The 11,779-nt window shown below is 39.8% G+C and overlaps 2 protein-coding genes across 4 annotated transcripts in view; one reads left to right on the top strand and one right to left on the bottom strand.

Moving 5' to 3' along the window:
• LOC111871160 (putative tyramine receptor 2) overlaps positions 1 to 11,779 on the bottom strand; it is a 248,106-nt gene that overhangs the window by 147,016 nt on the left and 89,311 nt on the right. The window lies entirely within an intron of this gene.
• Positions 1,464 to 11,779, top strand: part of LOC111871155 (delta-1-pyrroline-5-carboxylate synthase) — a 44,825-nt gene continuing 34,509 nt past the window's right edge. Inside the window, exons 1-2 of the mRNA XM_023864035.2 lie at positions 1,464 to 1,601; positions 4,239 to 4,421. Of these exons, the coding sequence (XP_023719803.1) occupies positions 4,260 to 4,421 (162 nt within the window). The 5' untranslated portion in view covers positions 1,464 to 1,601; positions 4,239 to 4,259. The remainder of the gene's footprint in view (positions 1,602 to 4,238; positions 4,422 to 11,779) is intronic.

Genomic DNA, 11,779 nt, shown 5'->3' with positions numbered 1-11,779 from the left:
CCGAAGTTGAACGGAGTCATGGAGGTAGGCCTAGGCCCACTGGGGCTGTAGTGCCAAGGAAAGAAAAAAATTATGCATGTACATGTACAGAACTCTTCTTCTGAAAGTATATTTTTTAGTACAGTAATGAAAACGGAACGGTAAAAAAGAACACAGAGCTGCAAACACACAGTGCATCTGCAGATGTGCGATTCTTTTTTACAAGTGTGCCGGTGCGCAGTAATTATTTCTCGGCACGCGTACCGGTTTGTACTACCTGAAAAGGCACTCTATATATAATATTTCTTATGACGTAATAATTATTTTTATTCGTGTTATTTCTGTTCTTGTGTTCTATATCGTGTGGTTGTGAATGATTTTGCCGATGAATTGAGACATATGTTGTAGGAAGATGGAGAAAATTTATTACTTCTGAAACGTCGGCAACACTGGTCACAATCGCAACGTGTAACAACCAAAGAACAGAATTAACATAATCATTAACCACCGTGAAATTCTAAAATCAGTAACTAATTTTATCCAGCCTTTAACTCTAAAGAAATTTTGTTAAGAGGCCACGATATTTACAGAACAACAACACAGGTCATGTGAGCATCATGAAATCCCGGTTTCTGACGCTACATAATTGGAATAAATAATATATTACGAGAAGCACAGGAATCGTTACTATTAACGTTAACATTTATGTAATTCTGTGATCAGTGGCGTCCAATAAAGTTTCCGATTACAGCTTCACGTAGTATCGGATCTCAACAGACCGCCTGGTTCGTGTTTGCGTTTCATACCTGAAAGCAGATCAACCGATATTTACTATGTACACGCATTTAATAAGGATTTTAATGAAATGTTAAGTTAAATACATGTATAACTGTGCGTGCAGATAGAGGTAAATGTAATGACTGCTTATCCACCAAAACCAACATAATTATTCTAATATTTTGTAACTACAATTAAATATGTAATATCAGAAAACATGTTACGTACTTCAAAATTATTTTCAAAGTAGGAAAAACATCCTAATAGTGAAAAATATGTGAAATATTACTAGTCATATTGTTTTCATGTTTTACGAAAGAAAGTTCGACTCTAAGGTAAAAAGAATTTACAGACCGACGTAAGACCGACTGACGTAAGATTTCCTCATTGGAACCCTTGCCGAGTCGGACTCGCGAGCCAGACACGTACGTGTATGGGCCCCTTTAGCATACGCTCACAGAATGAAGGAGTTTGCAACTGAGCCGAGTGACATCTGTAGCCCAGAAGATAGTACTAAGATCAAAAGTTGTCTCTGTCATGGACTCAGTTCAAGCATAACAAGAAATCGTAACAAGCCTCCGAACGATATCTGCAGAGAACAGGCTTTTCATTAACTTATCGGTCATTATCAGTTCCGTTTTCAGAGTAATGAAGTATCATTTATTTACTTATTTATTGGTCTGTATAACGAGCGGACGTCAAAACTCAAAGTTCAGGCTAAAGTTCATATTCTGGATTTACAAGCCTGCTGGTTACTGGAAACTTACTTGATTTGTGACAGCATACTAGTGCATGTTAGTGCTTGAATTACTGTGGTGACGCTGAAATTGGATAAAACGTAACAGGTAAATAGGCATACTGATATGCACTGCATTGCTACATCTAGCAATACCCACTAACGCTTCTTGGAGTTTGTTTTCTGGTTAGGGTAGTCTCAGAGTTAACAGAAATCATATTATGAACCTCTCGTCCAGGAAACGTAGGGTATAGTTGAAACTGTGACAAAACCGCTTTTGTCCACTCTCTTTCGATTCAGATAACAACATATCGATCGACACTAGTAACCTGAGCTATTGAAAGCATTGAAGAATACCATCTTCTTGGATGCGACGCCGTGTAGATCGTGTGTAAACCGACGTTTCGGAGAGACTTAGGAGACTCGGCGATCGAGAAACCAGGGTGAGGAAGTGCCTAGAGACATTGTGTGAACCGACGCTTCGGAGAGACGTATCGCCTCCATCTTCAGGGTAGAAAACTCGGCGATCGAGAAACCAACGTGAGCAAGTGACTGCAGCATTGTGTGGACCGACGCTTCGAAGGAACGTATTTCCTCCATCTTCAGGGTAGAAAAATCCACAATCGAGGAAGCAGCGTGAGCAGGTGGCTGCAACCACCTTTTCACGCTTGTTCCTCGCTCGCGGATTTCTCTACCATGAAGATGGAGTCGATACGTTCCTTCAAAACGTCGGTTCACACTAGATCTACGTGGTGCTACATCCCAGAAGACGGCATTTTTCATAGACACGGCTGTGAAAACCTTAAATCTTACATACTGAAAGCACAGTTAAATACACCAAAAATATAGATATATAAATTTTATCGCAAATATTTTTGAGGCCTCTTCGTCATAAATTGATACAGATCACTGCATTATTATTAGAAATTTCCAGGTTCTGTTTCAACACGCAGTGGGAACCAAAACCACTATACCCCAGGTCTCGTTAAACTCAACAGTACTTTCCTTCAGTTAGGTTAAACGAAACGCATGATGATAAATTTACAATAATCATAATTTATGATAAATTTACGGGCACAGGAAGGTATACAAAGAGGAACAAATTGAAAATAGCAACCGAACAAATAAATGGACAGAAATAGTCCGCACCATTTAAGTCTTGTGATAGCTTTGGTTCAGTGCTCCTGAGAAAAATTTGAGAGAGTTTTATAGAGAAATCAACTCAGTTCCGCTCTATGTGCTCGAGATAGAGAGAGAATAGAACTTTTATCATGAACTTCCAAAATTCAAAACAATCACATTGTATGGAAGATATCAAGAACAGAAAGAAAGACAGTAACAAGCGAAGAGAAAGCGAAATAAACGGAAATATGGTGAATCCGCAACAGAGTTTGACCTGATTTGACAGCTGTCTAGTAGGTTAATACTTCTAACATCTTTTTTCTTTCAAATTGAGATCCATATTCGTGATATGTATTAATTTTTGTTCCTAAACAAGTAAAAAAAAAAATATACAGATAGCATCCTGGTCGAATATTCTAACGGCGTTGTTTACGTCACACGTGACCTTTGAAGCAAGATGCTGCCACAAGAATTTATTCGCGCATGATACTACAGGCCTGCAATATTTGCCCAAGTGACACAAATATATCTCTACAGTTCAGCGCACATGATTCCTTGAGAGCCTTTCCCGGTCTAAATCAATTCTTATGGAATACATTTTTTTGGAATTTGGAATTTTCCTATTCCTTCCTCCTGACACTTCTCTTCATACCTCTTTGTTTCCACGTTCTTCACCTCCTCTCCCCCATTCCCTTTTCTCCTCTATTTGTTCATCATAATCTACTCCTTCCTTACATTTTCCCTTCCCTACACCTGCTACATAGTTTGTTCTCCATCCTCTGGATCTTCCTTTTAGTGTTTTCCTTTCACTATTTATATTCCTCTCCTTTCTGGCCTCTAGTCCCTTCCTTATGCTCATTTTCTCTTTCACCCTTTACGTCCTTCTCCGTCTTCATCTTCCAAATGGCCTTTATTTAATTTTTGTTTCCCCTTTTCAGTAACTCCTGAGCTATGATACCATACAATCTAATATAGACCTACCAATGGTCAATCAATCCAATCACGGTTTCACCTCTGTCACGCTACCTAATGCGAGAGCTATAGATATGTCAAAACTTCTCCCAAAGTTATCAACAATAAAGATGGCATCCGAAAAGTCTGCTGAAACGTTCAAAACTCTCACCATTCGACGCAGCCTAATCCTGAAAGCTGAAGTCACACAACAAACTCCAACCACTCAAATCTAGGGGCTAGATGTTACCACCTAGAACCTAGAAAGGTGGAAGAAATGTGTGAAGGCTCAGATTGAGATAACTGAAGATGTTGAGTATGATTCACGAGAGCTGAAAACGAAAAGTAAAAAAGGAAAATTACAGAAATATGGGCATTTGCTGCAAATAAGGCCAAGATTCTTACAGGGTCATAGAGCCAAGAAGTAAATACGTATATTATATCTGAAACAGTTTATAGTGTCGTCATGAGGCAATGACCTCATTATAAAGTTACTAAATTATATTTTAAATATACCAAGGAGACCAAAATTTCCATACTGAAGGTCTTATTCTATATTCAGGAATTTTTCTTCCTGAAAGTTGCCTTCTGAAAGCAAGAGGCACCATACGAAATATTTCAGACAGACCATAGATGCAACAACCCTGTAAAGAAAGGGTTCTCTGTCTTTCAGGGTTACGTTTCTAGTGCAATTATGTTTCGGTCAAGAACGGCTCGTGTATTCGGACATGGCCAAATGTTCTTTCGTGGAGCTCTCGAGGCACTTCCGTTGAAATCGACGCGGCGTCCATCAGGCATCATCTTACTCAGCGGCGTCAGACATCTGTCATCCCATCCGCTCTTCGCGCCTCATAAGGTAAGCGTTGAAACTTCTGGCAGATGGCCACAGCAGAACACCAGGAAGTATAACATTACCAGCTGATCTGTTTCGGAGTTCCCAGAGCGTAAATCACACTCATTATAGAAAGCACAGTACATTGAGAATATATAATATTGATTTCAATGATGTTAATACATTGTAGGGAACTAACTAATCTGTTATAATGTAAATATTATTGGCTATTTGCAAATTAAAAAAAAAGTTTTCTCTTGGAAAATAAAAATTAAAAAACTTAAGTTAGATTTATATTATGTTATACAGATTGGGGGCACGCGGTAGCGTAGTTCAAGGTACTATGCTAAAAACCGGAAGGTCGCAGGTTCGAGTCCCAATGAGGTGGATTCTTTTCAATTTACCTAACCCTTCCAGCCGCACTATTACCCTGGGGTCAACTCAGCCTCTAACAGAAATGAATACCAGGAATCTTCCTAGGGATAAAGGGTGGCCGGCACGTAAGGCTGACAACCTCACCGGCATCTGTTACCCGATTGTCTAGAAAATGTGAGAGCCTCGACGTCTCACAACCCTATGGGCCTTCAAGACCTGTTACAGGGACAAATTTTATATTAGACAGATTCATTGGCGGAGTGATGATCCTTTCCCTGACTCCTTACATATCTCGCCTCTATCATTATCTTTATTTTGTCACCATATAAATATCTGACGAAGGATACGAATGATGCAGGTGTGCATTACCGCTGTGTTAGTTCCTCCATATTCCCGTTACTTCGTCCCCCTGGAGCTAAATATTATTCTCAGAATATTTTACTAGTACGCCGTCAATGTTATCCTGTCAGGAAGAGAGACAAATTTGCACACCCGAACAAAACAAGTAAAATTAGAATTTTATCCATGATATGTAAGCAGTGTCCGTCTTTTAGTGCACTCAATTTCACTTGTTATTTCACAACATGTTTTGGCACCATAGTGCCATCATCAGGTGCTCCATTTACGTTAATCTATTTCATTGCTTGCCATTATGTAATTGTAAAATTTAAAAAGTATAAAAAAATGTTCAATTATAATAAATACTATAATAATAAATACTAAAAATTTGTTAAGATTATTTATCTTATCTGTCCCAATTCTAACACCGCGCATAGTTCCACTACTATGGGAGTCGTTCCTCTTACTCTCGGTGTATATCGTGTCTCATGTTGTGTGTTCCCTGTTTGGTTGCGGGTGTTGATTACAACATTTTACAACATTTTTAAATACTTTTTAAATTTTACAATGACATAATGGCAAGCAATGAAAAAGATTAATGTAAATGGAGCACCTGATGATGGCACTATAGTGCCGAAACATGTTGTGAAATAACAAGTGAAATTGAGTGCACTAAAAGACGGACACTGCTTTCATATCTTGGACGAAAATCAGTGCAACAGGACGCTAAAATACAACATTAGAATTTTATCGCTGTTGTTATAAAATTATATTAAATGTACTGAACAGATTCTTGCAGCGGTAACACTCTAGACTTGTACTCAGGAGGTGTTAAGTTCGAATCCCGGCCGGTACACGAGCTATCCTAATTGAGACTCTTCGTGGATTTCCTAAATCCCTCCAGGAAAATGCCGGATTGGGCGGCGATTAGGCCGCTACCAGTTCCTTCCAGATCCATTCAAATTCGTCATTTAAATAATATTATAATTTGTTGCTATAGAATTTATACATTGTGAGTGTCGTAAGAAGAACGCAAACCTGCATCAAATTTTCAGATGAAATTTTTCTATAATTAACCGCATTATTTCAGGCGTCACACGTTTCCACAAGAACACAAAAGTAGTCTAAACTGCGTTGTAATAAGTGTTCATCGAATTTAATATGATAAACAGAAATTAACAGCTATGGGGTTTCATTGCGCTGACCACGCAACACCTTCTATCTGCTAAAGTTGACACTAACTTCGCTGACAAGCGGCGGTCGCTCGGTCGGTATAGTTCGTTTGCGGACTAAAGCCAAGGGTATATATATAGTATATTAAATTCTGATAGCAGTTTACGGTAACCAAGCCGTCTAAGGCATGTACTATCTTCGCTCGCTCTGAAGCTGAGATCGTGAGTTCGAATCCCACACAAGGCACGGATATTTAGTATGTGTATGTGTTTATTCTGTGTTTGTGTTGTCCTGTGTTTAGGTAGAGGCGTTGCGGGGAACTGGTCACTCGTCTAATGAGTCCTACCGTCTGCAAAATGATAAAAATATATAAATAACCTTGACGCCGTAAAGGCATAAGAGGAACGGATAAAGTGAAATGTAAAGTAATTAAATTTGAAAAAATAACAATTCTGATACAAATATTACTAATTTAATTAATTATATAAATTTCGGGTTCATTATACGCAGCAAGGAGCACAAATACCTTTGTGTTTAATTTTCAATTACCAATTCAGAAATTAATGGGAGCCTTATAACGAGACTGATATCCCGTATAGCGCCCTAACGATCCGTTCGTTCCTGTGTTATCAAACGAGCCTGTATTTGGCTTCCTCTAGAGATAACAGCCTGGGATGAGTTGGCAGTATGACCGATTGAACTGCATGATCCAGTGCAAAGGACTGGGAAAATTTGTTTGTGGCTTAGTCCAACGTATTATCCTCACGATTACCAGAGGAGTCTGAAGAGAAATGTTCAAAGCTACGAGAATAGTATGAACCACGACCAAGATACAAAGCGGCTACCTCCCGAACACAAGGCAAAACATTACCATTTGACTCAACTCTGTTGGGAATCTACATTACAACTGGAGTGATCAAAGGAAACTTTAACAATGTAATCGATGTACGTACAGTAATCCTGCTTCATATTCAGGAGACATTTTGTTCAGAACTCGGCCCGGAGGACAGCTGACCTGACCAGGGTCAGTGAAATGTCAGTTGGAGCTTGTGCAAGTCACAAATATGGGAGCCCCATCCTATTCCGAAAGTCATATAAACATATTTTAGTAAGCAGACCCGTTGCTAGGCAATGACTGCGGTATTAGCAATTATACGGCAACATTCAGTGAGTTATGGCTTCCCAAACAAACATTTTTTCATGGAACCATCTGAACTACAGCAAGGTATAGCGGTGTTTTCTACGCGGTCCGTGTAAAGGGGTTATAAGCGGGACAAAGTTTAGAGCTTCCAAGGCGCACACCGGCCCGCGATTTGCAAACAGCTTTCAACCTATGAAGAATACAGTATTCTGCCATGTGGCGTCGTGTAGATCCTGTGTGAACCGACGTTTCGGAGGAACATATCGCCTCCATCTTCAGGGTACAAAAATCAGGGAGCGACGAACCAACTTGAGGAGGTGGCTGCAGTCTGTGGTAACCAATATAATGAACCCCATGAATGAAAGTTCAACTAAAACTTAATAGCATTTTGTTTATAGAAAATCCTGTAAATTCGTCGTGTAGTAAATTGGAATATCTCTTTCATACCATAGCACATAAAAATATATCCAATGTTTTATAAGAACAATCATCATAGAACAAAGCTTTTTTCAAAATCTTGTGCTTTTTATTTGAACTTCTGAAGTTGTGTTTCGCTAAGATATGAGCGCACGTCGTCAGGACTTCTCTTCTGTTACACGTGCGTGAGCTTCAGCATGCTACTAGTAGACAGGAATTTGAGGTTGATAAAACTTAAGAAGTTCTGTTGACCTGCTGGCCACAGAAGCCTGCAGGTTTAGGGAGCTGAAATTCCTGACATTCACTCGCTTTACGTCGGGTGAAGGACTCTGAGACTAAAGTTGCTTGATGGATTTCCTTCAGTAGAATTAAAATTCTTCAGTGGAACATTACAGAACATTCAGCAGCACCGCGATCATTACAGAAACACAGATGTTGCAAAGTCGGGAATGTTACGTTTCTACGTGTACAATCTTAAGTATTCCTCAGTATCTCGTATTTCTCACCGACTCCTCCATGTCGTTCTCAGTGCATTATTTTACGCAAAAAAATCAGTATTTCTGTAACGTGTCTTCAAATGTGGAAATTTAATCACTTCACATGTTTCACTGTGCTTATGCGTTACTCATTATTCTGAATATATTTCATGTCAATTTTATACGTTGTATTTACTTTCTCTATTAATACATTTTCATAGTAACACCTATTTTCTATTTTCGAAAATAAACAGGTTTAACTAGAAGGTCTCTTATGGAAACCGCAACTCATACCACGTTCATATGAACCCGGTACTATATTCTAACGTGAGCCAGTTTAATCCAGTCTGTACTCTCTCATTCTACTTATTTCAGATTAATTTTAAAATTAACTTTCATTTCCGCCAAGATTTCCACTGAAATTGTTTACGTTATTCTTCAACTTCTGTCTTCATAAATCACCTATCCTAAAGCATTTCTCAGCCACTTCCATGCTCTCTGCTTCTGACTAGAAGACGCAGCAACTTGGAGAGCCGAGTCCAGAGGGCGGCTGGTGACAAAGAGTGGGAGAACAGCTGTAGATGCGGTCTAGACAGCTGGCAGATGAAGTGAGGGACACACTGCCAGTCTTTAGTATTCAGTCAAACGGTATCTTCATCTGTTTGTGACAAATATGGTTCTCTCACGTGTCCAGAACTTCATACAGCATACGTGACACGCTGATGACACTCTCTCTCGGTAAAAAATTATCAACTGGCCCGACTCAACTGTGACGTCTCTTAAACGTTACATAATTTCAACAATGTATTATTCCTGTTGATTACATGTACGGGTATACACAGTACTATCTTCTGGGATATAAAGCTGTGAAGTGCGGTAGGTTCTACGAGAAAATAATAATGTTCATGGTCATCACTGCAAGAAACTATTATAAAACAGGAGGATACAGTGTTTTACAAAGAAACACCGTAAATATATATAATTCCAAACGTAAACGAAGAAATATATTTACGTCTACAATTTGAACAATTGTTTTATTTATTTATACAAAATTTCGTAATTTTAAAGTTGAAGATACAAGTTTCATGTTTGCAAATTACACAAATAAGCAAGTTTTTTTATTATTATTATTTGTTCGACCATTGACTGTTGCAGTCTCTCCTCCTTTTATTGTTCGTTTTTTATTAATTCATTCAGTCTTCAGCTTTTCACATCCCTCCTTCTTCTACGCCTCCATCTGTGGTTCCTCATTCCCATTTCTGTATTCCCTCATAGATTTTTTTATTTATTGCACTGGGCAGTCGATACTGCTACCTGAATTCGAAGTCGGCCCGGTGATATTTCCATATGCTCTCTCCGCAAGTACAGCGTTAGATTGTCCGTCCAAGACCGCGTTGGTTACAGACCGCCCCGCATGAGGAGGGAGGGGGCTGGCTTATACGCGGAACACACACAAAGAGAAACTACTCTCGTGAAGAACTGTGCTCTCGTTGGCGCGATAAGCTTGGCCAAAAAACACAAAGATAGTAAAAAAACAAACTCTGTGTTTTCAGTCCGCAAGCTAACTATATCGACCTCTGTGGTCTAGTGGTCAGAGCTCCTGGCTACAAATACAGAGGTCCCGAGTTCGATTCCCGGCGGTACCAGAATTTCTGAGAAGTAGTGGGTCTGGATCGGGGTTCACTCGGCCCAGTGAGGATAACTGAGGAGCTATTTCAAGGAAATAGCGGCTCGGGTGTAACCGAAATTAACGGCAGTGAGGATCCGTTGCACTGACCACGCGACACCCTCTATCCACTAAAGATTGCACTAACTTCGCCGACAAGCGGCGGTCGCTCGGTCGGTCAAAACACACAATTATAGCTGTATTATTCTTTCTGCTTAAAATGAAATCCCTGAACAAACAGACGATATTTCTAAAACACGTGATGCCTCTCACTGAAACACATATCATTCCAACGAACGTCGCATTCGAGCAGGTAGCAGTCGTGCTTCGTATTTCGGAGATCCCGAGTTAAAATCTCGGTCCGAATACATCAAACCCTGATCGAGGTTTTTTCATGCTTGTACTCAGTCCTTAGAGGCAAATGCCAGGATAGTGTCTCAGATTTGGTCACGATCATTTCTTTCCAAAACTTTTCAAATTTATTATTCACCAATTAATTGATAAGAATACAACATCCATCAGTTTTGACGGACTTCTTATGAAATATTGTTAAATGTTTCGGTCCTACAGCACCACCGTTAGGGACTGATGTCTGAGGAAGGTCCTGAATTGTGAACTGCGGTTTCAGCTGTGTCCTGTATAGAACAGCTACTGTGCTTCTGTGTTAGTAATCTAACGCTGTCTGTTAAAATCAAACCTGCGAACTACGAGCTTCAACTGATGCGTTGAGGGTGGGCATGGGGGCTCTGATAAAATCCGTGTTCCCAATGAAAGTCTGTGAAGACAAGGCAATTAAAGGAAATGCAATGTGGTCGTTCGATTCTATGTGGTGTGTACAAACACGTGGTTATTTTTGTGTATTTACTCTTCATGGATGTGTCCGAAAGTGCTTTCTTCAGAAACGGAACGCTGCTGATAATCGTCATGAGTACCAACATCTGCGAACCAAGAAGAAAGTAATCTGGATTCACAGCAAACCCTAATATTTAAATAACTTCTTAGAAGACCCAGGGTTCCGTTTTGAAGTAAATGGGACTGAATGATATCGATTATAAGCAATCGAAATAGTTTGGCAACTCGAATTTTCCTTCTGTCAGAGATACAATTACGCGTAGCCGGAATCATGTTCTTATAGCAACAATTATAAACAGTGCTAACTTCTGGGATATGACTCCGTGTAGTCCTATAGTTCACCGACGTTTCGGAGGAACCTACTGCCTCCACCACCATTATTGTTTATGTGTAGGTGAAACATATAGCCAGCAAGAAACAGGCTTTGCTTCGCTTGACACCCTCTTCCTGCCGGCTAGTTGCATGACGTACTCTTCAATTCTGAAGATGGAAGCAAAGTATTCCTCTAAATCTTCAGTTAACTACCTGACTACACGGCGTCAAATCCCCAACTTAACTGCTGCCGTCTTCATATGGGCATTCCAACAAAGAAGTGGCCTCGGTTTGTCTAGGAATAACATCAGAGTAACAAACCACCTTTGTATTGTCACTCGTGAGTTTACGCTTTGAAGACAATGTTTTGTGGTAATGTCTCTTCAGCCCATTTCCTTCACACACAAGGAGACTACCAGTGTCCTGCAGGAGTTATCTCTCTCCTTCATCCATCAAGTTGACCCGGTAAAGCTCTTCGCGTGTAGTTGTGAGGCATTCAAATCAAATCTCCACTTGGACAATGGTTGTGCTCACTAAAGGGGATGGTATTTCTCTTCAGAACCTCCAGGAATGTACAGGGATACCACCTCAAATTAAGCCACGACTGCCATCGACCACATCTCCAGTTAAT

The sequence above is a fragment of the Cryptotermes secundus genome, unplaced genomic scaffold (assembly GCF_002891405.2).
Source record: "Cryptotermes secundus unplaced genomic scaffold, Csec_1.0 scaffold282, whole genome shotgun sequence".
Classification (NCBI taxonomy): Eukaryota; Metazoa; Arthropoda; class Insecta; order Blattodea; family Kalotermitidae; genus Cryptotermes; species Cryptotermes secundus.
This window is presented reverse-complemented; position numbering and strand designations above follow the sequence as displayed.